Here is a 26,802-nt window from a genome sequence, read left to right as displayed (position 1 = left end):
CTGTATCAAAGATACCTAATTTAAATATCAATGATACCTCCAAATACTCTCAAGAATAATGAACTACTATTAAACTACTTCGAGTTATAGAGCTCCTTTCACTGTGGCTTCTCAAAGCCAAAACATATGTGGCTCAGTAAAGTAGATGATGAGTTGGAGAGATAGCAGCACTGCATTTTGAATGCATTTGTGATTGATAAAATAAGAAATAATATATTTAAAGATACCTATCCTGATGTAAGAATAAATAAAAATAAAACTAAGAGTTCTATTATACGTATTTTTCTTGTCCTTATAAGTTATTTTTTCTAATCCAAGTGGGAAAATAATAAAGATATTGTGCTATTTGAGGCAGTGAATAATGAGACAACTAAATAGATATATCGTAGCAAAATATTAAAATATGTTGCTCAGTAGGACTGACATTCTATTTGGAATATCAGCCTCTGTAACTAACAGTTCTAACTGTATTATGGCAGATGCAGAATCTTGTATCTGAAAACAACTGAGTCTGCAAGCACTATCAGGTCGAGATTTGCATCCAGCCAGAACTCACAGGTTTGCAGAATTCTTTGGATCTGTCCTCTGACCAGTATGTTTTCAGCATCACTTGTATAATGGAAATTTACACTAAAACCAATTTTGTCCAGATGTTAACATTCAGGGATTAACATGCGGTGAGAACTCTAGTGTTACGTATAAGATCAAATTGCCTTATCTTGTCTCCTGTTACTTTTTTCAGTGCTGATGCCCTCTGGAGAAGACACAACAGTCTTCTTACTCTCTATATATTTGTTGCCTTCACAGTTAGAAAGCATAAATTTAATCCTGGATTTAGAATGTGTTTCAAAGACAGTGTTTTAGGCAAAATCCTTTACTTTGATGTAAAGCATAAATAAAATGGAAGACAATTGCATACATTACCTGTTATGCTGAAAAACTTCTGGGTTTGCAATATGGGTCTGTCAGTGTGAACTGTAAGCCCAGGTTTGAGATTTGACATGGACATGGTTTTATGTTAGCAAATTCCATTTCAGCACTAGGATCAAACATGCCCCTTAAAGACTACAGTTCAAAGAGAGCTAGCAAGAATGAATTTGTAAACAACTGAAGAGCCAAATCTTGATTTCTGAATTCCCCATTTTATTTTCTGGAAACTTGGAATTTACTCAGAGAACCCTAAGGTCTTCAGAGACAGAAATGAAGAACCTAATTAGATGTGAAGCAAACCAGCTAACTAGTACTACATGGAGCACAGGAGAAGTTTAGCAATTTCTATTTTTAAAAGTAGCATTTAACATCCTCCAGATATTTTTGTCCTTTTAGACTAAGATTGCTTTGGTCAACAAATGTTTAGGTAAACATAATTGTGCAGAGCCCAGGAAAATAGAAATCTAAATCAAATCAGAGTATTTGTCCAGCATCCTAAATACTATTGTCTGATAAACAGAAACCTCACACTGCCTTTTTGCACAATGGTTAGAAATTAAAATGTTATGTGTATTCATTTAAGAAAATGTCACCCATGTCGTTTGCAACCTTAGGCTATTTAAGATGAAGAGAAGACATTAGAAGTGTTGACTTTCTGTGTTTTCTAATCACAATCAACTATGGAAAGGATAATCACAATTCAAAGCCAGGATACTGAAGGTACTTGCTTTGATCACACTGTCAGGACCTACATGTCTTGACAAAGGTTCTCTTAAAGAAGCTGCAGTAATCAGTTAGGGGAACACTTTCAACATGTGAATTACAATATGTACAAATCTCATACTAACACACACAAAAGCAGTTCAAATAAAAACAAGGGGCTGCTTCAGCCACAGAGAAGCTGTACCAAGCTGTTCTCATATAAAATAGGCCATCTACTTTGTAAGTAGAGAAAAAGGCAGACAGAATTTGCATCTCTCTGTTTACAATAGCATATTTCAGTTTTCTAATTCTATGCCCTGTGGATTTTATATTAATCAGTGCAGCCAAACATAATCCTCTCCGTCAAACACTTCGAATATTTTGAAATCAAAAAAGGCAGTTAAAGATTGATGTCTCTCAATTATACTCCAATTCTGCCTCCTTGGCTGTAAATTCAATCACATTTGTTAACCACAGGGTGCAAGCATTGCACTTGATAAATTAATCTCGGAGATGATTGGAGATGCAGTTGCTGGTCAGTGGAAAGCTACATAATGTATTTCCAGAATGCATTATTTTGAGGCAACACTTTGTATCCACACTGTTGAAGTTTTGTGCAGCTTTTTGAATTCCAATGGACATTCACTCATAGAATAAAATCTGCAACAATATGTGGCTTCTCGATGATCTTAAACCAGTTTCAGTTGCACATCAGTCCATCTGTAAGGATATTATTAATTTAGAGATGTGAATGAACTATTCAGTGCCATGTTCAATTTTCTTTTTCAATAGGAAACACAAATGTACATCCAGTCTCAACATTTCAAAGAGAAGCCTTTGAAAAATGCCCTCAAACTGTATTTTGTCCTAACAGTACAGTTGTAGCAAGAGTCTGAAACTTGACCCCTCTTCCTGAGGGGACAACAAGAAGAACAATGAAAGATCTTTACAGACATACGATGAAAATTATGCAAAATTCCAACTGAAGAGCCATACTAAAAAGTATTGACTGGCACAGTGCCCACCAGGGACCACATGCCAACTGCAGCAGGATGCAGTCCAGCTATTCAGCTTCTTATGACAAGCAACCGAGTGCCAAGAATTTTGGAGTAATGGCAAAATCAAGTTTTATGCCTTTCTTTTCTTGCATCAGCAGTAATTCCAAACAACCTTAATGCAAAAGAGGAGACAGAAGTTCTTGTGACCGCACCTTTTTATACTAATCAAAATCAACTTTAAATAGCTTTCATTAATCTCAACTAAATATATTTATATCATATGTCATGAGCTGGGATCAATATTAGATGCATTTTGTTTAGCAAACAAAGCAAAAAGCCTTTCTTTTGTATAGCAAGCTACATTTTGAAATGCCAAGTACCAAAAATTTAAAAAATATTTTATCATGGAAATGTCAAGAACACATTAGGTATTGCCAAACCTCTAGCAATATGCCAATAAAATCTCTAATCTTCACACGATTTGAGCCAGTATTTCAAAACTAGCCACAACGATAAATTCCTCTTGTTCTGAATTTGAAGCTGTCCAAAAATAACCTGTGTCATGGTCCTGGTAAGTCACCTAGAAATACCTAGAAGTTAAATAGCTTTCCTACCTAGCTGTTTTGGAAGGATGTGTTTACAGTGAACCCAATCCTAACCTAGTTTCAAAGCCATATATTACAAGCTAGCAGTCATCTACCTCTTAGTAAACACCAAGAAACTGAGGCAACAATGCAGGACTTACTGTATTAAAAATAAGTGCATAGTCAAAAAGGTAGCAATACACTTTTACTCAGGACTCTTTGCTAAGTGTAATAATTTAAATACAGTTGACACTGAATAAGAAGAGAACCTGTCTGAGGAGGAACCACACACACAAAAGTACACCTTGAATTATCAAAAGTTCTAATTACAGTTGAATGACTTGTTCTTTTGTATTCAGCTGATGGGTTCATACAAAACGAGTAATGAAAGGTTCATCACGCTGTATTTGGGAGCTTAAGTAAAATAATGCATAGTTGATACATAGTTCCTAGTGGTCAGATATATACACGCTACATAAAGCTGTGCTACAGGGCTGTCGTTCCCACCTTTGATGGCACGTGACAATTGAGAGTCAAAAAACTACAAAACCATTCAGAAACAAACTTTTAACAATTACTTTGAACACTAAGATTTGGTTGGTCAGGGATTTTTTCAGGCAAAATAACGAACATACAGATCAAGAATCATATATAACTGCTACATAAAAATGAAAGACATAAAAAGTATAATAGACCTGTTTTGCATCAAGCTGAATCCTAGAAACATGCATAAAAAGACTACTTTGCATACAATAGGAGTAGCTCCTATGATATAGGAGGAAAATAAGGAAAAACATTACTTACACATTTGTCATCTGATCCACTGGCTATAAACCGTCCACAAGGAGACACTGCAATTCCACATGGATAGCAGCGGCTACTGTGCCCTTCAAAACGACGTTCACACCTTCAGAGAAATTTCAGTCTTATTAACACCAGTGGAAAACTAGCTTCTTGACTGCCATTTTCATGAAATGCTGAAGTGTCATCCATTTTTCTTAGTCTACAAACTTACTGGGGCAAATCCACCACATAAGTTTTAAATATCTCTGCAGTAGGATTTTGTCAAAACTGAAAGTCATTAAAGAATATTAACAACTAAAAAGAAAATAAACACACAAAACTGGCACAGGAAAATGCCCAAAATCATACTTGGGCATTGTTTAGTTTACAAAGATCAAAAAAATCATTCCTATTTGGAAATGAGAAGCTGCGATGCCTACCATTAAGTTACTGTTAGTTAGCCATCACAGCAGGGAAAGAAAAACTCCCCTGCATTAAGGGTAGGGTGCTGTGAAAGCCAGTCTGCTCTGTGACACTTTAGAAATCTCCCTTGAGTAATTTATAATATCAAATGAAAATCCAGTATGTGGAATCATAAATAATTACTGTTCGCTTTTCTTATACCCAAATCTGGATATTTAATCTGTGCTACTCTATTTACATTCCTACTCCATGTACTAATTTATCTTGTGAATTCAAGAAAGACAATATCCAAATGACAATCAAACTGATAAGTCTAGCTATCTGTCCTACAGCTATAGATAACTTCTTACATATCTGTGTTAATATAGTCTAAAGGAAGGAATGCATTTAAATTTAATACAAGGAATTCATTTCCTACTTTTCATGTTAACATTGCAAGGCAGTATTGTGGAGTGAGTTCTTGGATAGCTGAGCACACTTGGAACATCTAAAAAGAATGTTTTTAATGAAATGAAGACTAATATCTAAAAAAAATCCATGGTTGTAAAGATAGCTTGGTAGCCACTATAAAACTAAGGAAAAAAGTAGTGTTTAAAGTTGCTTCTGTGTTAAAAGACACTTTAACAAAAGTTTCAACCCCATTCCAAATTATCATTACATGTAAATAACTTCTTTCAGAGCTTTATTTCTGTAGCCATGAGGTATTATTTCAAATCAGGCATAACAATCTGTTTTCTTCTTTTGCCTTTATTATGAATGTTATCAACTTCACCGTAATGCAGCTGTCACACATTCTTTTTTTTTTTTTATGCATGCTAGGTCCAGGAACAAATCTGGAAGAGTAACATCTCCTGCCAACACCTGTGATACACAATTTTTCCTGGCCAGTGAAATCACAGACTCTGTGTTAATGTGATTGACTGAACCCATATGCAGGAATCTCTAAAACTTTGTACCACGTTGTTCTGTTATAGACTCACATGTGTACGTAAGAACGCACTGAATACTGAGTTGATTTTGTTCACCCAGGTGAAACAGGCATACTTCAACAAAAACATTACTTTACGACTGATCCAATGGCTATCATGCAGTAAAGCATAAAAAAAGACACATTTTACAGAGTCTAACTCTGAACCTTCACAGATAGTACATTTTAATTTCTGTATAACAAAACTACTGATATTAATGGACAATTTCGGTATACAGTAACTGGATCTTTCATCTCAGACTAGTTCTACACTAAAACTGTTGAAGAAAACACTACAGTTCAGAGAAAACTTCTAAAGACTGTCAATTACTTTGACTTAAGATGTAAAAGTATTCTTTAACTTCAGTTTGCGCATAGCACTGCAAGAATATTCAGGGACTTTGAATAATCGATGGCCACATTTGGGTCATTGAATAACTTACTTCAATTCAAGCTTCCTGTTGACACTAAATGAGGATATTAGCTACCTCAGTCTCTTCTCAAATGCAGCATTCTAACATATACAACCCCAAATTTTAGGCAGTGTATTACAAGCCATATATTTGATTTATACTTTAAAAAAACTTTATTTTTCTTTTAAGGTAATCTAAAAGAAAACATAAAGGGTAACACATGCTTCTCACACCACAGCTTTCACAGAATCATACAATGATTGAGGTTGGAAGGCACCTCTGGAAGTCACCTTATGCAGCCTTCCTCCCCACCTAGATTTACTGAGGACCGTGTCTGGACAAGTTCTGAATATCTCCATGATACAAAACTCAACAACCCCCCTGGGCAATCTGTGCCACTGCTCAGTCACTGGAAATGGTTTTCAGAATTAACTGTTCCATCACCTTCCCAGGGATCAAGGTGAAACTCACCAGTCCGTAGTTCTATGGGATCTTCTTCTTGGCCTTTCTGAAGATAGGATTGACATCTACTTTCTTTCAGTCTTCAGATACCTCTCCTGACTACCGTGATCTTTCAAAGACAATTGAGAGTGGCCTCACAATGACAGCAGCCATCAATAAGCTGAAGGTAGGCTTTAAAGAAATCGGACTTAGCTCTTTTCAGCAGTGCCCAGTGACAGAACAAGAGACAATGGAAAAAAATTGAAATACAGGAGATCCAGTCTTAACTTTATCAGGAAACATTTTCTTACTGTGAGGGTTACTGAGCACTGGCACAGGTTACCCAAAAGAGATTGTAGAATCTCTATCCTTAGAGATATTCAAGGGCCATCTGGATACAGCGGCAGACATTCAGCTGTAGGGAACCCTTGAGCAGGGAAGTCAGACAATACCTCCAAAGGTACCTTCCAACCATCATCATTACATAATTCTGTGACTAAGCAGCAAAGGTATTATTGTAACTTTGGGCAATTCTTTCAAATAATTTAGGCAGAAATAAAACCAAAGCATGACGTGTTGCATCTGTCAGCTGTTCCTCTGTGGTCTGATGTGACACTGCAAGATTTTGCCTTCAGGCTCCCACCAAATATTCATTGCATACAGTAGATCTCTCCCACAACTTAGCCTCAATCATGGCTTTTTATTGTCTCTGCCAGAGTCCCAGTTGCACTGTTTGTGAACCAGAGTACCCCCCCCCAAGATAAAGTTCTTTTCAGTGTCGTTGCTCACTGCCACATGTGGAAAACTTTCATAGAAATGTTTGAAGGAAAAGTTTCTTTTTAATCTTATACTTGTAACATTCAACGGCATCCCATGAAAGAAATTTCCTCATAAGAAAAATAAACAAAATTCATATATCCTCTGTCCTTCCTGAATATGCCTTCAGGATGACCATTAAGTAGAGCTCTGGCCAAACAGGACTAGTTCTCAGTGTTTAAGACCTTGTTCTCAAGGTGTGTAAAAGCTAACTTCCTCAATGAGGTGTTTCTTCTTCACAGAACAGGCGCCTAATAAATCACTGCAAACAACTTCCTTTCACAGGAATCTGACTGTTCCGCATTTCTGACCAATAACTCAATTACTCCACCCAGAAATAGAGGCATAAGAACTAACAGGATTCCAGTGCTTTCACTGATCATTTCTCTGCTATACTACAGCAATATAAGTGTCACTTTAATAAAGGACAGTGTCACTTTTCCTTGTGCTGGTATGGTTGTAGTAATAACTAACATCCTGGGTTCTATTTTCTTAATTGTTTTCCTGTTCAACTTTTCCATTACAATCAGGATGTACGTATTACAACTACAGCCCCACCTCCTCAAAACCCTGCTTTAAAAAGACATTTAAAAAATTGATTCCGATTAAACTTTCCACAGAATCGAGCAGAAACTTTGTGACTCAATTAACTCCACATACCTCCAGACAATGGAAAAAAGTGGCTAAAATACCTCAGAATAAATAGATAGGTATTCTGTATATAATTTTAGCTTATTCTAGGAATTCTCTTATTTCAAGCTTTTTTTTTCCCCCTGTTATTTTTTAAGTAGCAACAGGTGGTGACTGAACTTATTTTGAATTTTGCAAGCTTTACATAGCCAACTGGCATGACGTCCAGCCTCCTAAGAATGCTTCTCTGGTCAGAGCTTTTCAGGGGTTACCATGACAAACATCTGGTAATTGCATGGGACAGCAAACAGCCAAGTTTTCCCCGTGTTCTCCATTGTACAGCTCTATTCCACATTCCAAAATACGTATCTTTTTATGTTGCAAACAAGTTGTAGAATATTAGGGAAAAAAGAAAAGGTTTTCTGTCTTGTTAAGAAAAGGATACTGGAATGGTGTAGACTTTATAAAATACTCTCGCAAATAAGGCTATTTCATTCTACTTGCTGCATTAAAAAAACATAACTTGACAGCAAACCAAAGTTTTCTCTTTCTTTCAGCCAGTTTTCCCTATATTCTGCTGCTTTGTCTTAGTGTTCTGGTAATTGTTCATTGACCCTTCAGTACTGAAAGATCCACTGAAGCTCTATGAAATCCAAGTATAACTTTACAGCTGTAGAAGCTTTGTGAAATATACGTTTAATTTTAAACACACAGCAACCTTTCATGTAGGAGCTCAGCATGTTTTCGCCAATGGCATGCATCAGGTACCACATGTTCCCCATCCTATAGACTTTCATGCATCGCCAGTCCCAAAATTGGAGGAACTCCAGCCACTGCTTCATCCCTTTTTCCCCTCAGAATCCAGATAATAAGATTCAAAGCTCCATGGAAAAAAAGAGATGACAAATCACGGGATCCCCATGTTCAGAACAGACTAAGAAGTAATCAAATTCTCAGTATGTATCTATGCATACCTAAAGATGATGTCGAGCAGTTAGTTCACAGTGGAGATACAAACTGGAAAGTATCTGAAAATTTAAGGGCCATTCACTCAAACTGCGTGTATGACCCTATGGCTCTCAAAGGGTAATTCTTAGAAAATGTATGAGATAAGCTCCATGTGGCTGCAGGAATTCTACTAAAGTATGTTGCCAGGGAAGCTTATGATCTAGTTGCACAGGATAATGCTAGTTGGAGATTTTACGTTAATGTCTCAAACTATCTATATATGATCAGCAAATCTTCTCAGAGACTGAGAGAGGATATAATTTTTCCCTGGGATCATGCATCAAAGCATTATCATGCCTCTGAGTTTCTGCAGAAGAAATTCAGTATGTCCAAGTAGCCCAATATTTTTCAGTTATCTTTCCAGTGGTCCGATAAGCATTCACTGCCTTTTTTGCAGAAAGAGATGAGGAATGGTTATTTCAGCAGTAATCAGCATTAGAGCAGCTGAACTTCTATTCCTCAACTGTTCGGAGTATGCATCAGAGAGAGGCTGCTTCTGCCACCAAAGGTGTTAGTATGGTGGTGGTTGGGAGCTCCTCCCAACACTTTGCCCCTGCCAATCTCATTACTTACACCAGCAGTCTAGCAGCTTTCACATCTACCTTCCCACACCTACTATAGTAGCAGCTCAGACCTCTAAATTGGGCAGTAAGAACTTTTCCCTGCTCTCCCCACCTCTCAGTAGATGACAAGCACATCTGACAGCATGTCTCATATCTTCTTCTTAAATTTATTCCTAATTTCATAGAATCATAGAACGGTTTGGGTTGGAAGGGACCTGAAACAGCATCCAGTTCCAATCCCCCTGCCATGCACAGGGACATCTAACACTAGACCACTCCACTAGACCAACCTCCACTAGAGATGCTCAAAGTTCCATTCAGCCTGGCTTCGAACACTTCCAGGCATGGGGAAGCCACAGCTTCTCTGGGAAACCTGTTGCAGTGCCTCGCAGCCCTCACAGAAAAGAATTTCTTTTTAGTATCTATTCTAAATCTTCCCTCTTTCAGTTTAAAACCATTGCCCCTGCCCTAACACTATGTGTCATTGTAAAAAGTCACTCTCCGGCTTTCTTATACACCTCCTTTAGGTACTGGAAGGCTGCTCTAAGGTCTCCCCTGAGTCTTCTCTCATACTGCTTTCTTACTTAAGATTATATCAGTTCTCCCAGCAAGTTTCCTATTTTTGTATTTCTGTGGCAAGTAGAGAAGAGCAAATGCTAATTTCATAGAATCACAATGTCATGTTAAGGTTGAGGTTGCTAGGCAGCTCTGGAGGTCATCCTGATCTATTTTCCCTGCTCACATAGAGCCAGTGTTGCTTCACTAATGCTAAGGAGATGGGGACCACCACCTCCTTCAGTCTGCTGTCAACATTCCTCCGATGCAGCCCAGGGCATCCTTAGCCTTCTTTGCCACAAAGGCACATTTCTGACCCATGTTCATCTTGGTGTCTTTTTCTGCAAAGCTGCTTTCCAGCTATTCACTCCCCCCCAGGCATATACTGGTGCTTTCCCAAAAGATTAATTGATGGAGACAACCAGTACCAATCCCTATGAATCATTGTTAGATTCTTGACATCAGAAGTTGTGATGTTTCTAAAAGACATTCAATAGACAGACAGCAGACAGAGGTAGAACAGCAAAGTTTCTTGCACATTATGGACAATTAAGAGTCTACTGCATCTTTTGTATGATTCATCATACAGAACACAAACTCCTTCAAAACATTTAAGCATGCATCAAGCTTTTGTACCTCCCGACAACTAAATGTTTGTCTGGCTCTTTCTTGGTAATCCTGAAGATGGCAACTGTAATGATCTTCTCATTCAGTTTCCCATTGCACCTCAGTCTAACTCCTGTGTTCTGCTTCCACATTGGACCCAAAAGAAAGTATTTTCCTCTGTTCTCCAAGTAGCTATTCTTTTAGACAAATTCTTCTTCACAATTTCTTGGAATCTGATCAAAGGTCATTATCTTACCCTAATGTATTTATTAATAAAGCCTCACAGTTTATTATCCTAACCTGGAAGAAGAGTAGTTATAGTTCTTCTTCCAAAAAGATCTATTCTCTTTGGTTCTCTGTTCATAAGTGTGCATTGTAGATTGTCTAGAGCTTTTCTTAGCTACAGTTATAAATGAGAAGAATGCAAGAGAAGTGTAAAAACATTTGAAATATTGAGATGGACCTTTACAAATTCATGCATTTCAAAGCAAATGAAGCAGGAGTCTGAGTAAATCCAAAAGCCACTAGCAGTGTCCAAGATTCCCTCATTTATTGGCAAGATGACCTGGCTGCTTGAGATTGGCTGACAAGATCAGAAAGCTAAAATGCCTTTTCTTGTACCACCTCCAGAGGAGCCCATAAGATTTTCTGGCATTCTCTGAAGAAATCTTGGAATGCCTCCAGATCATGAATAGTGAAAGAGAGAGACAGATCCACAGCTTTATCCAGTGAGGACGATGAAAATGGAAGTTGCAAAATACTCTCACCAACTTATATATATAAAAAGAAAAAAAAAAAAAGTTAAATTATTTCCACTGGGGAAAAAAAAAAAAAAAAAAGAAGTAGTTTGATAGCACAGACTGAGTGGAAAAAATCTTGCAGAACTCAGAGAAAAAAAAAAAAAAAAATCAATATATTCGAAACCTGTAAAGCCACAGGCCAGGATAGCAAGTCTGAAGATTTACCCTAAGCAAAGATCAAAAAAGAACCTGAGAGTCCTGCGGTGAATCCTGAGCCAATTAAGAGAACAGGAACACATGTCAGAAGAATTAAAAAAACCAACCATCATCAATGAAATTAAATAAAGAAACAACTAAAGAGTCCCAGGAAACTAAGCAGCATTACTCTGAAAATTATTTCCCATGCTTTCAACTGCAGCTTTCAAGAGCACCATGCTGGAGATTTTTTTCCCCTATTTAATCAGAATTTTGTACTTTACAGTATTATTAAATACAGTAACAATCAATTGAACTCATGAAGGGCAACAAGCAAATTAAACAAAAAGCAAAACAATTTTCACTGTGGATGTTTAGGGCAAATATTTAGAACAAAAATCAACAAACAATAAAGTTGAGATCTTGCAGTTAGTGTTATTAGCCACAACACTGCAAACAGTATAAATGAGAAGGTGGACTTACCTTTGCTATATTTCAAGAACACTGGACAAACATTTCACTAAGCAAACCCTATTCTGGCAAACCCAAAGTAGAAACAAAAAGAGGTCATTCCAGAGGGACCATTCAAAACACAGCAATGGCTGATGCACCAACTTTACAAATCAACAGCTTTAAGAGATTAAAGGTACTGGCCCACCATAAGATTGTATAGGAACTAATCTCCCCTTTAAGCACCTAACAGTGCAAGGGATGGACTGGATTTGATTGGACAAGACTATGAACAAAGAAAGAAAAAAGGAAAAGTTTTCAGCAGTCTGTGTAACTGTACAGTAGACCTAACACTTCAGTGGAGACTCATTCCAAGTTCAGATAGATCTTTCCAAACTCAGCCATTTCAATTTTATTTATGTGTAAAACACCTGGTGAACACATTAGGAAAAAGTGAACAGTTTTCTTCCTTCTGAGAACTCAAAAATAGATTTTAAAATCCAGAAGACTCGATCTCTGCTCTGAACAATGAGAGAAAATTTGAGTTTTAATTTTTTTTTTTTCCTGAAAGGTGAAGTGAAAGGGAAAAGTAATCATTTGTTTTCATCATTTCTTGTCCACAACAGTTACTACCACTGTGTAATGTGTAACAAACACACACATACACATAATACCTAACACCCTTGAAACATATGTCATTAAGGACTTGAATTACTTTTTTGAAGTTTGGCTAATAGAACTCAGTGGACATTGGAATACACCAATTTTGCCAAATTAAATATAGAGCAATAACACACATAAATTATTCCTCTCTTCCCAGGACATATTCACATAATTGATTGCCCAGATTTTACACTTTAACTATTTTACCATTCACCTGCTCTACTTATATTAGCATTTAGAAACAAAGAGACAGATAAGTGATCTGTGAAAAGCTTTCTACTTTTTCATTACTCTTCAGCAACACAGTTTGAGTGGCTTATTAGAAAAACATAAAAAGGTAACAGATTCCAACCCCAGCAGTCTCTAGTTTCAATACTTTTTGACATTCAGTGCAGGTGATATAGCAATGTTTTTGGCAAGAACATATATGCCCCCTATAGAATTAATGTATTCTTTCCACAGAAAGATGGAAATAAATTAAATACTCATTAAGCATTTCCTAATGCTTAAAAAAAAAAATAAATTACATCTTTCAAGAAACATATGCTTACATACACACAAATCAAATATAAAATTATTCTGTAAAATATAAACATTCTCCTACCCAAACCCGTTTGCTTTTAAACATAATTCTTTCAGCCTCTTCAACAGGGATTGCCCCAAGTATCTCCTTTTCTGACCAATGTTCCCTTCCCACCACTCTCTGTCTTTGTCCCATAGCTTTCCTAAGTACAACACTGAAAGGTTTTTGGCAAGTGTAGCATTTTATTCTGAGTTTATGATAATGTATTATGCAAATTCATAGCACTACATACATAATTTGTCATTTCATACAATTACTTTCATATTTTAAAAGCTGGATCATAAATTTTACCTCCTTTAGCAGTAATGACATGCATCAGCATTCAGTTCAAGATAGTATTTTACATATACAATTAGATGTACAAAGGTAGGTAAACATGGGTGATAAATATTGAACATTCAGTGGTACAAAACTAACTACTCCTGAGGAAGCAGCATTTTATTTGGTCTGTTAAAATTAGTAAATTCCAATTAGCCTTTAATTTTCTTTTATGAAGACCTGACTGTAGATTTTATTCCACATCCAAATTGCTACTGGTATATCACAGCAAGTATGACAATTCTGAATAAAGCATGGAGTTTATTCCAAGGTATCTAATTCAGCCTTACCTCAGAGTCCTTAAATCCCATAGTTTGATGCCATCACCTGCAGCTGTGGTCATGAAAAGATTATAAGCTTCAGGTTGTTGAGTACTGAAGGATGACCCCTGTAAAATATGAAATCAGCTTCAGATAACTATTCTTGTGGCACTAAATATTTATAGCATTAAAGAATCATAGAATACTTCAAGTTGGAAGGGACCCACAGGGATCAACAAGTCCAACTCCCTGCTCCTCACAGGACTACCTAAAACTAAACCATTTGACTACAAGCATCATCCAGACAGTCCTTGAACTCTGATAGGCTCAGTGCTGAGACCAGTTCCCTGGAGAGCCTGTTCCAGTGACCAACCACTGTCTCAGTGAAGAATTTAGTCAATTTAAAAAATAAACAAAAAGTGTTTGTTAGATTATGCGTAAAAAAGCATGTCTGCCCACACATAAAGGAGGGCAGAGGCAAGCGAGCATGTGGAGAAACCTCCATAATGCAGTCAGAGAAATTGAGCACTGCCTCGACTCTTTGCAGTGTTGTCCCCAGGACAGCCATGTGAGCCCTTTGGTCCCGGAGTGACACCCACCATGATGAGTCAATGGGAGAGGCCCTCCAGGTCATCTCACAAACTGATGGGGATTACTACCTACTGGGATATGGGATCCTTTATAGGATGCAGGGGAAGATAATTTTGTGACTGCACAAGACAATAGTCATTTAAGGCAGGAAATAAGGGCAGGAAAAGAGGGAGGGATCAAACAGTAGTCTAACAGTTAATTACAAGCCATGTTTAACCTTGGCATAAGTGGGCGTATTTTCATTTACTTCAGCAGCAATTGCATTAATTCATAACAGGACTCATTTTGGCTTCGTACCTTTAAATAATTAAGTTCAGCCTATCTTTAAAACTCTGATTTTTTAACATCCATATTGGCAAATCCTGGCCTTTTCACCGGCTACAAACTTGTTTCTCCAGGGAACTAAACATAAACAGTTAAAACTCCTTCTTTCCTTTCCCCACTGTTCACATTCTTGTTCTGGCTGAATACATCACAGAAACCTCAAGGCCATTTCCCGCAATCAGTGCTTCATTGCCAGGAATCTTCTATTTGTTATGAAAACTGGCATATAACTGGAAAATGCTTTAGTATTTAGTCAATAGAATTCCCCAAATGGCAAAACAAAGTGGCATATTCAGCATTAAAAAGACTATAGGAGCTTTCATTTATTTTGCTTCAAGTGGGTTTCCTTTCTAAACTGAGAATTACCACAGCTTGCTCTAACAGATGAACTAAAATGTACCATGCAACATATTTCCAACAAAGTCTACATAATTTCACATTAGCTGTATCTATTTAAAAAAAAAAAAAAAAAAAGTAATTGTAAAAGAGAAAGACAGCAGTTGTCCAAAGGATAGTATCCATCAAAAGTTAGAACACCCATTTTTGCTTTCCGAACTTTTACTCACCATCCCTTTCTTCAGTCAGCAATGACCTCAAAGTCCAATACAAAAAGTTCTAAACCTGTATACATATTCACTTCATGAACTAGTTGGAAATGACTGGTTGAATTTGATTCTATGACTCTATCAATAAAACAGCTTAAAGCAATGTCAACACCAGCCTATCACTGAAGAGTGGGAGATTTCCATCAGTTGCCTCAGGCTAGAGAGGAACAATAAACCTCTTTCCCCCATCTGCTAAGCACAATGAGAAGTAAGCTATTACATGAACCTGCAGCAGTATCACCACTGCATCTCCACAGGACCATGTATTTAGCCTACTTTCCCAATGAAATTATGCTTATGCAAGTGTACTCTCTGCTGATTCCCATCCAGAATTTTTTTAACCTGCTTCACTATTTAAAACCAACCTGACAGAGGCATAATGGTCTTATGGTGTTTCCACAATATACAGGTAATTAGCAGAGAAGTTAAAACCAGCACTGCTATTAGAAAAGTGATTTTCTTTGACAAGTCATTAACCAGCCAACAGAAGAATAATTTAGAACAGGCATGGAGCATTGCATGCCTCTCAGTCAGCTAGTAAGAGCGACAGCACAAGAAGATAAGGCTGTGACAGGGGAGGAGTCTTTAGGGAACACAGGGAACAAAACTGAAAGTGCATGTGGTGGGGAGCTGAAGGTTATAAAGAGTGCAACAGTCAAGTTTCTGTGGCGGATTTGGAAAGCAATATTTGAGAACACGGGCTTTAGAAAGAATGCTCAGTTTTGTTACTGCTGCAAGAACCTGCATACAAAGACAGACAAGCTTTGTATCATCATCATACGGTATGCCCTATATTTCAGGGGAAATTGCTGCCAAAAAGCTTTTTAAGGAAACTAAAATACACTGAGGTTTAGAATAATAAACATTAATATGCATAATTAGATTCAGATTATAGATGCTTTAAGCAAGTAGTATAAGGCCTGAAGTTCTGCAAGGAATTTAATTGAGTAAGCGCTAATCATACATGGATCTTCAAGAGCTAGGCATGTTTTTTGTGGTTTCCTCTGATGGACTTTGATAAACTAAATTACATTATTGTAATTCCAGGATTAAGGGTTCTTTATATATCAAATCCTAAATAACTGTACTAATCTAAAGCAGATGTCAAATGGAAAGTAATGTGCCACATCATACAAATATATAGACAAAAATCTGGTGGTAAGCACACTACCCAGAACAACTTCTTCCCTAGGTGGGGGTTTTGTTGTTACAATTTTGCCCAGCTTTCTCTTTTCCTTTTACTGATTTATTTTGTCCAGTACTTTAGATCTGTCACAGCCCCATAAATGTAGATCTAAAATGGCCTTTTTATAAGTTTCAGAATATCTATTTCCCATCAGAGAGATGCTTGTTGCATTCTTGCTCTGATTTCCCTTCCCTCATGTTGACAAAATAACAAAAATTCACAACGCAAAATACCGTTCTGTAGAATATAAGCAAAGACCTGAGGAAGACATAATCAAGTCACTGAAAACTATAGATGGAAAGGTATAGTGTGAAAATGTTTATATATCTTTGGCAGACATATATATACAGTGTATATATATAGACATACATTACTTTCAACCACTGCTGTAATTTAAGGTTTTCAAATTAAACAGGCTAGTATTAAGCCATTTGGCTATTCCTATAGTTAACAGAGATAAAGAAGGAAAGATAAAGTACAGCAATGTATACTTTCCATCATGAAGTGATGTTAGTGTGCAGATATATTTTCATTGTATTTATTATTCTTCATCTCACTATAAACACGTAACACAGCACAGCTTCTTGTGCAAATACGGAAACTACTGATTTTTAAGATTTACCAGCCAAGATTTTTTTCTTACATTTCCATCTGCTCTGAGTCACAGTAACAACTATTTTACCCCAGCTTCTATGCAATTTTTTTAATTTGTTTTCAGCATTATACTGTTGAATTTTTTGTTTCTGAAGTAAACCTTTCATTCAAAGCTGGGTGTAAAATGAGACTTTCTAACTGTGCTACTGCCTTTAAAGATGTTTAGAATTATTCTTCACACTAAAGTAGAAATCCCAACCTTCTGGGAGTGAGCTTTACTGATGCTGCTCTCTTCGCCTCCCTGCATCCTTCTCCTCATGGCAGTTACCTCTTTAAACCTAGTTTCTTCCAGTCCCTGTATATGTGTCCTCTGGACCCTTGCAAGACACTGAGGTTCAAGGAGATGAGAAGGGAAGATGTAATCAGGAGCTCTGGAACAACAGTAAGTAATGTGTGGTTGTGACTGGAACAGTATGGGGGCAGGGGTAGCGGGTGAAAGATTTTACTAGAGTGAGGGAATTAAGTATGAGAAGTAGGAGAAAGGAAAGAGGTTTTAAGAGTTGAAGACAGTTGCAGAGGCAAAGCACCTGTAATGACAGAGAGACATATAGCCTAGCTTCAACTAGTGAAATAAATTTGGAGATGTAAACTGGCCAAGCGACACAAGATCACAGGTGCCTGTTTCAGCCGTATGTTGGTTGTTCTGGAGCTCCAGCAAACTGTAAGGAAGCTTGAGGCAGTACAGTCATCCCAGAGGCTGCCAGTGAGAAAGAGAGAAGAGTGACAAGATAGAAGACAAGATGCAAGCCCCATCTGGTTGCTGCCACTGTTCTTGTCTCCAGCGAAGGAGACGAGTCAGTAAGAATGGGCAGAAGCACCACCAGATTGACACAGCTGAAAAGAAGAACCATTGCAGCGATTTTCTAGCCTACAACAGCAAACACTCCATGTACCTATTTTACAAATGTACACTGTATAGCTACATACTCTATGTTCATTGGCAATATATCACAGCATTAACAAGAAAAGAGATTACATTGCATAATTCAAGCTTCAAGTAAGGGACAAGTATTCATCAACTCTACTTATATCTGTACATAGGCTGCAGATTTAATATCTCAGGTAAGGATACAGTCTGATTTTACAACCTTTTTACAGTCAGGAAGATTTAAAACATTCCTGCTGTGATAAACTAAGCTGTGGCAAGTGATTCAGTAGGGTGGTTCATCATCTTCAGCATACCATTACTGGATAAAGGCTTCATTATACTTATAACTGCCACTGCAACAAGGGTTGTGCTACTAAATGTAAAGTGATGGTCTGGACCACCTACGGTCATGGCACAGTGTGGGTGAACTGAATTATTTTAGCCAGTATAATTTGCACAGATTTAAAGAAGGGCAACTATACTGCAGATTTTGAAAAAGCAAAACAGGAATTACACACAGCCATTAAAACAGGTGTCCTACCCCATCATCTTCTAAGAGATATACTTTATAATAGTTCAGCCAAATCTTTAATATGTGTGTATATATATATGTATACATATGCATATATATATATATATATGTATGTATTTGCAATATTCCTGCTAAACTATTCTGGAAGAAGATTCAGAATACTGCTCTATTATACATCAGACAATGCTGTAAAGAGAGCTCATTCAAAATTATATGATAAGCTTATCAAGTATATATTGACAGTTCCTGCAAACAATTCCTAAAATAGACCAAAAGACAATTTAAAAGTAAAGTCATTACAGTGCAAGTTGTATAGACTTGCTTACGGCTGCTGCTGTCCCAAACCGGAATTAACAAGAATGTCCTGCTCTTCACCTGTTTCCAGAATATCCTATGTATTTAATAATTTGCTAACAGGTTTTTCCCCACACTTAATCAGAACATATCTTCCTTAGTGTTTTACAAGACATTCTAAATAGATTATCCTTTTTTTTATTTATTTAAAGAATAAATCTGATCATCCCCACTTACTACTGCCCAGGTAGCATCAAAAAGCAGTCCTGGAACATGGGAACTAATTTTAATGAATCTAAACTAGAAAATGCACTTCAAGAACATATATATTGCAATCATCAATGAGCATTTAGTCCACAAGGCAAAACTAGGGCTAGTCGAAAAGAAAGCCTTCATAAATTTTGTTGTGTAGGCACTGGATCTTCAGCATCAACTATTTCACTCCACAGATTTGCTTCTATTGGACTTCCCCTCATGACTACCTAGCCTTAGACTCCAATATGCTTCACACTTCAAACAGAATGCAATTTACACACAGCATTCTGCATATTTTTCAAAGTTTGTAAAATTTTTAGGGTATTTTCTTAATGTAAATGCACTGGCTTATATTTATGCTAACAGATATAAACTATACAACTGTAACAAAACAGCTGATGTGTGATTTTCCTATTGACTTATCTAAGGTATTAATTTCATATAACTGAAAAAAAAATAGAGAACCTTGATCTATAATATTCAAAAAAATTGTCAATTTTATTTGTTATACCACATACCTCTAGGCTTTTTCCTAAGTGAATACTTGCCCACAGCTTTAAAGTTTTTCTTGATTAAATAACCTGAAGCCACTAAGCTGACCAAGCAAAAAGAAAAGCCAGAACCTTAAGCCTATGTGTTATAAACAGTACTGAAATAGTTAGCTGAATCTTAAGTGATTTACCAGATCACAATTCTCAGGAAAACCCACTAAAGTTCTACAAAGTAGTAATAAGGAATTGTTTTAAACCCACAGAAGCAAGGACTTTCTAAATGGGGATGAGGAGCCATGTTCAACCAAACCTAACGCAGTAGGCATTCCATCATGTATAGTACCATGAGATCCCCAAACATTCAAATTAATCTTCAAGCAAGAGAAAAAAAAAAAGCAAGGATGAGGGATTTTAAGTCATCTGTTTTGGTGCAGTACTAAGCAATTTTATTTTTTCTTTGGTTGCTGTTTCTGAAGATTCAGCTTTAGAGGAGAACAATTACATTAGCAAAAGTTCCCACTGAACTACAGTATTACAGTCAAGTAAAGCCAAGGGCAATATAGAATCCCGTGATAGCAAGCTTGTTCATTTATTCTCACTGCTCCCTGCTTTCCATTAGATATCAAATGAGAGCTGGGTGCCTTCATCACACAGACTTATGACCTTGCTCATCCTTTGAACATATAAATACTCTTACTATCAACAATATTTTTAGCCTCCAATTTCTTCGTTGATGGAGTTGTAGTGGTACTACAAATAAAATTTAATAAAGCATATACCTTATTTTGGCAGATCTGATAGACTGGTCTAGTATGAACTTCTGGTATCACTGCTGCACTGCAGCCTGCATTGAGGTCAAAAACTTCCAGTGCTCGGTTGCTACCAGCTGTAAGTACAATATCTGTACAGTTCTCTGTGTTAAAGTTAATCTAATCTAAAGGTACAAAAGCACAGATAGACAACAAGACAGATACATAGGTATCAAGACTCCATTGTATTTACTGCTTTATGAACAGCATCAAAAATTTTACAGTCAGAAAATATTTATGTCCAGGTCTGAAGTTCAATACCACAAAAAAAATACAGCATTTTCACTCTGATAGATAAACAGTAGTAAAGAACCAAATGTCAATTACTTTAACTGAAATTATTTCCATGTAATAAGTCCAAAGAACTATAAAGAAAATAGGAAATATAAAGGATACAAGAGTAGAATTCATTTACTGCTGAAAGGCTGGTAATCTCCATTGTTGAAGCCATGGGAAATGTCTGTACCAATTTGCAAACACTTCTCTGTTTATATCTGCAAAAAATATCCAATGACTGCTAGTGTCAATGAAATAAGTCATGATTTGTGGCCACCAGTAAACTCCTATTGGAATCACAAAGCAAATCAATATGCTCTCCTTCATTACTAAAAATAAAAGCCACAAACCTTTTGACTTGTTGCTGAACTCTATTAAAAACTTGGGAACAAAGCTCATTTGGATGAAAACAAACCTGATGTTCATATACATTAGACAGGTTTTCCATCAGCATGAAACACTGAAATAATCATGTATGTATATTGAATCTAAAAATCCACCAGTTTCAGTTACATAAAAAGGAAAAGAATCACTTCATCTTCTGGAACGTTTAGAATTTATCATAACTGAAAAACTATTCTCTCTCTTACACCAAGGAGGAGAGTGGATGTCATTCAACGACCCTATATAATGAATCTTATACATAGTAAAAGACAAGCACGTGAAAATCCAAAGCAGTTAGAGATGGTTGCTGTTAGAATCTTGTTAGAATTTGTCTTATGACTTAGATACTTCTTATCTAGTTTCTGATAAAAAGCAAAGAGTGTTTAAGTTCTCCGATCTAAATGCTAAAGCTCAAAGGAACCAAGCTCAGAATATTTTTGTTATTATACTGCCAAATCAGGTTTGTGTAGCCCGATTACATAAAAAGTTTAAACTGGCCTAAAGTGGTTTGCATGAAAATAATTATCTTCTTAAACATTAACTTTCCAGAAGTACCTGAAATAATCACTCCCCTATGTATGATTAGCATGCTACATTTTAAACCCACTTAGCATGGCCTTTGCTCTATCCATCCATAATATGTTCTATTATAGTTTCTCATTTAACCAGCGTAGGCATTTTCTCATTACTTCCCTTGCTGTATGTATAATCACCACAACCAGCTGCTAAATAAAAATTGCTTTTAAAGGCATTATTTCTGTGAATGGAACACATTTTCCCCTTTTCAAACTCCTTTCAGTTTGCTCATGCTGATCTTTAAAAGAACATATAAAACTAAAAATGAGATAACAACCCAAATATGCTTTGTTCTGTACATATTCATACATGAATCAAAAATAATTAAGAATCAAACAAAATACAAACAGCACATTATACTTCATAACAGCATGCACAACTGCTGATGAGTATGGAAATTCAATAGTAATTTTGGAGAATGTAAAGAAAATAATTTAGATTGTGGATAGTTTTCAGATTAATCACAGAAACAGAAGTCAGGGTATCTGCATCCTATTCACAGGACTGCAATAAATCTCCTCTCTGGCATTTGTAAATAAGCCAATAAGGAATATAACATTCTTTTTTTCTTTTTTCCACTTCTCAGTTTCACCTTTAAAACTGAACCAATATTTAACCATTTTATTAAGTCGTTGTGATGTTTTAGTTAATTACAACTTATGAGTTCTTTGAAAACTCTGCACAGAGAAACAGTGATTTGTCATTGTACTGTCTTCACCTCTGAAATACAGTGGCAATCTATTGGTTAGCCAGACTGCACTGCCATGCCCTTCTAATTAAGGTTATAAAGCATGCTTTGGGGTTAGAAGTAGCATCTTCTTGAATCAGTTCCGTTCAAGCATTCTTCCAAACTTGACTCAGAAGGCAGAATGAAAGAGTTGTGAGGAAAAAAAGAAGGAATGCTGCAGTGTTCCATAAAACAAATGCTGGGAAATTAACTGAATTCACAAGAAAATGTCAAAGCAAATAATACCTTTTTTATAGAGAGATATACATAAGGCCTCAAACTATTTTGTGGATTTGTTGTAATGCCTACAATTGTGTAGCATTACACTAGTATCTCAGAGTGTAAATGCACTTTTTTGAGGTAGTGTTAATAACATCAAGAAATACTGACAGCATGACAACAAAATTCTGCCGTAAGTACAATCCCCCATACATACTTTGACAGCTTTAAACCAGGATTCTATACGGTCCTAACAAAGAAACTGGAACAACACAGAACACAGTACAAGTTCACTGCCCAAGTCCTTAGAAAACTGCTTGGGTGGATTCTACAATTACATCAAGTTCCATACTACTTTAAGTTTCTGAACTAGCTTAAAGGGGGTTCAGACAAGTCTCCCACAACAGTAATTGCAGCATGGATTTTCCTCAGGTTGTTGGATACTTTCTCCTGGGAGGCATAGGTATTTGTTAATAAATAAATAAATAAGAAGATACCTAGAGCCAACACATCATATACTGCAATATCAGCTCCTTACTGAACCCTAAGCCCACACAAATAAAAGGAAAAAATAAATTAACTAAATCTTAAACCTGAAAAGTATTCTGAGCTGAAAGATCACAAAGATCTGAAAGATCAGGATACTGAAAGATCAGAATATGGTTTTCCATCTTCTTTTCCTAAGTTCTTTCACAATTGCCTCTATAAATTTCAAGAATGGTTTGAGAGAAGCAATTGCCTGCCTCAGTTTCCAAATATTACTTGTCTGCACTATGAATAGATTTCTAGCAAAACTGGGAGAAGGAATCTCTTTTCTTCCCTTCCAGATTCCTCCCGTACTGTTACACCTTGGGTTTCAGGGTTTGGGTTTTTTTTGGTGGTTTTTTTTTTTTTTTTTTTTATCCTATTAGTGTTACCCTCCTAATGCAATGTTGTCCTGGGTTGAGCAGCAGCAGTCATTTTTCTCCTTCTTAGGAGCTAGTACAGTGCTGTGTTTTGATCTTTTGGCTTGGGAACAGTGCTGATAACGTCAGTGTTTTCAGTTGCTGCTCGAATGTTTGGTCTGGCCAAGGACTTTCTGAGCCTCATGCTCTGCCAGGGAGGAGGGGAGGCTGGGAGGAAGCAGAGACAGGACACCTGACCCAAACTAGCCAAAGAGGTATTCCATACCACAGCACGTCATGCCCAGGATGTAACGGGGAGTTACCCGGAAGGGTTGGGGACCGCAGGGTTGGACGAGGTATCGGTCGGTGCTCGGCTGGGGGGAGTGGGGCGAGTTATCAGTCAGCTGGTGCTGAGGTGTTGTGTTCTTTCCTCTTGTTATTTCCTTTAGCATTATTATTATTGGTGGTAGCAGTAGTGATTTGTGTTATACCTTAGTTACTGGGCTGTTCTTATCTCAACCCGTGGGAGTTGCATTCTTTTCGATTCTCCTCTCCGTCCCTCCAGGAGCAGGGGGAGGGCAAGAAGGGGGGGAGTGAGTGGATGAGGCTTGTGGTTGGGTTTAAACCACGACAAATGTATATACTATAAAATCAAAGCAGAAAATTATCTATTTCTTGGTATTTATATTCTATTCTGTTTGCTATATTCCCATTCCAAATAGAGCATGTGGCTAAAATAAGAGCAACGACACCTCCTTCCATTAAGGATTTTGACCAGAAATGGAAGGTAAAGAATCACAAGTGAGAGAGGATTAACTGAAAAATCAAGCAGGTGCCTGAAAACCACAATTAGTTAACCATTTTGAAGAATTTTTAAACAGAATTTAGATCATAATCTATTAGCTACTTCTTCAAATAAGAAAGAATTTCTGTTCTTCAAGAAGCATATATTAAAGGAGAGAGATAATTTGCCATTTTTTCTCCTTTTGTTTTCTTGATGAGCATTTAACATTTCAGTGAAGTTGTACCTACCAGGTTCATACCTCAGTCCAGGAAAGCACTCCTGTTCAAAAATGTACTTAACCCTGTGCCTAGTATGGTTTTCCGTGCAGTGGTAAAACTGCCAAGGATGTAGGCCAGTTTTTCCATCTAAGGCTACAGCAGTTATTTTCAATACTATGACCAGACAGAACAGACCATTCACAATACTAATAGACTTCAGTGTCGTAACCTTAATTCTGTTTGTCCTTCCAGTCAAAATCTGATGTCATAATATAAGACAAATATCTCTTTGACGTGTTTTTAAATGTTACTGTGTTTAAACATACACATGTGTATATATATTTGGACATAATAAAGTCTCATGTACGCAAATACTGCTGAAAACCAGCAAGAGCAAATGAAGAGAAACTTAGTAAAAGGACACAAGGAGAATTTTAGTTCCAGTTATAAATTAAAAGAACATAAAAAATATATCAGACATTCAATAAAAGAACTGATTTCAAGTGGGAAAGAAGGAACAGGATAGTAATAGGAAAAACTGTATGAACGGTGACTCACAATCAAGAAATACAGGGACAAAATAGGATAATAAGTAATTTGATGTAACAGTTGGAAAGTCAGTGAAAATTATAAAAAAGTGATTACTTCCATTTTACAGAGAAGGAAGAAAAGTGTCAGAGCATGTTGGTGTCTCTGAAGGAAAAAGTATATACAATATTCCCACAAGAGAAAGTTTTGCAACAGCTACGCAAACATAACTTCAGACATTAATTCACATCGGGACATAAACAGGCAGGAGGTAAAGCTCAGAAGTTCCCAAATGGGAACACTAATAGTAAAACAGTATTTGCAGCAGTTAAGCTATGCACTATATAAAAAAAATACTTTATGTTTTTTCTATTATGCCAGAACAAATATATTTTTACAATTAGCATTTACTATTTGGTTGCGGTTTTTTTCATTCTTTAATATTCTTGCCCCCCAGCCAATCTCACAACCCACAAAATCCCAGATCAAACAGCACAAGTACTTTCACTAGTTTGTTAACGAAAAATTGTACTCACCTTTTGAGGTCATCCTTGGTTGTATCTGGATGGAAACTTAATACATGAAATTCAGCTCCACAACACAGCAATATAAATGCGTCTATAAAATAAAACTGCGCAAAGCGTACAGTCTTATGGAACTTTTCTTTACCCTGAAATGTGAAGAAAATTATTAAGAATGGATTCTAAGATAATTAATATTTTTCCTGAGATTCCTACTGTTAAGGCATAGTTTCTCTGTTTATCCTGATCATATGCCAAGAGGTTAACCTACCGTGTAGCGGCACTTCCTATTTCTGAGATGTTAATCTCAAAGTTTTCATTCTACTTAAATTAGTTGGCAGTAAAGTCAATAGTATCTGTAGTTTATTGAATCTAACACAATCTAGCTTCACACTCAACTTCCATTTGAACTGGCGAGTAGACTACACAGTCAAGTAGAGATGAGTCAATGAATGTAGAATAAGCAGAGCAGAAAATAAACCCAGAACTTCCAGACATGTCCTCTAGTTTTGTCCACCAAGGTTGGTTTCTCATTTTCATAAATTAGCATGGCTTAATTTGAAGCCATAAAGACCACCTGGATTGTAGTATCAGTTGGAATCACCACCATTCAGTAGCTCTGAAAATGAGGCTGCATGTTTCTTCTACAGAGCTGTTAAGATGGAAGTAGATGAAAGTGCAAACAGTGCCCTTTTAATAAAGTGCCCTATGAACCAAACCATACGAAGTTTCTCATTACCAGAATTAAGGCAGGTTCATTACTGCAGACTGACCAGACTCTTAAAGTTCTGTCTTCTGATGCAGAAACTAACCACTTCTTGTCATGACTCCAGCCAACAGAGTTAACTACACCATCATGACCTAATAAAAATAATAATGGAAATATTTATAAAGGTTGTTTCTTGTGTTTATATGTTTCACCAGATTTAATGACACTGTTTTAATATAATTATACACAATACTAAAACACATTTCAAATACAGGCTTCAAATGGTTGGATTAGAACTGGTAACAGTAAACCAGGTATTGATTTTTTTTTCTTCCACCAAAAATCATGGAAAAATCTCTCTCATTAATAATCAGACAATGATAATTCTGACATTTTCCAAAGTTAATGGAAGAGCATTTCCAAGAAACATCCATGATATTCGATTAAAGCAAAGATACAGTATTACTTGAAAAGAGAAACTGGGTATTATATTATGATGAAATTTTATATTAAACATACTCTGGAAACAAGACCTTGCAAATAGTTGCAATACTTTATTTTATTCATCAGGCTTTTATTACTGAGTTATCTGTTTTTAAAAAAAAAAATACAAAATGAATGTGCCACAACAGCTTCTGCAGGACTGCCTCATTAGATTTAAAAAAAAATAGAAATATAACTGCCTGTTTAAAATCATAGTTTAAAATATTATAAGCTTCAGTTAATAGCAAAAAGCTTC

At 36.5% G+C, this 26,802-nt stretch overlaps 1 protein-coding gene across 1 annotated transcript in view; it reads right to left on the bottom strand.

Moving 5' to 3' along the window:
- WDR27 (WD repeat domain 27) overlaps positions 1-26,802 on the bottom strand; it is a 92,368-nt gene that overhangs the window by 46,510 nt on the left and 19,056 nt on the right. Inside the window, exons 17-22 of the mRNA XM_065679069.1 lie at positions 26,094-26,215; positions 25,370-25,503; positions 20,634-20,731; positions 20,208-20,329; positions 13,659-13,756; positions 4,019-4,121 (exon numbers count right to left, since the gene is read on the bottom strand). Of these exons, the coding sequence (XP_065535141.1) occupies positions 4,019-4,121; positions 13,659-13,756; positions 20,208-20,329; positions 20,634-20,731; positions 25,370-25,503; positions 26,094-26,215 (677 nt within the window). The remainder of the gene's footprint in view (positions 1-4,018; positions 4,122-13,658; positions 13,757-20,207; positions 20,330-20,633; positions 20,732-25,369; positions 25,504-26,093; positions 26,216-26,802) is intronic.

This window comes from Lathamus discolor, chromosome 5 (assembly GCF_037157495.1).
Source record: "Lathamus discolor isolate bLatDis1 chromosome 5, bLatDis1.hap1, whole genome shotgun sequence".
Lineage (NCBI taxonomy): Eukaryota > Metazoa > Chordata > Aves > Psittaciformes > Psittacidae > Lathamus > Lathamus discolor.
This window is presented reverse-complemented; position numbering and strand designations above follow the sequence as displayed.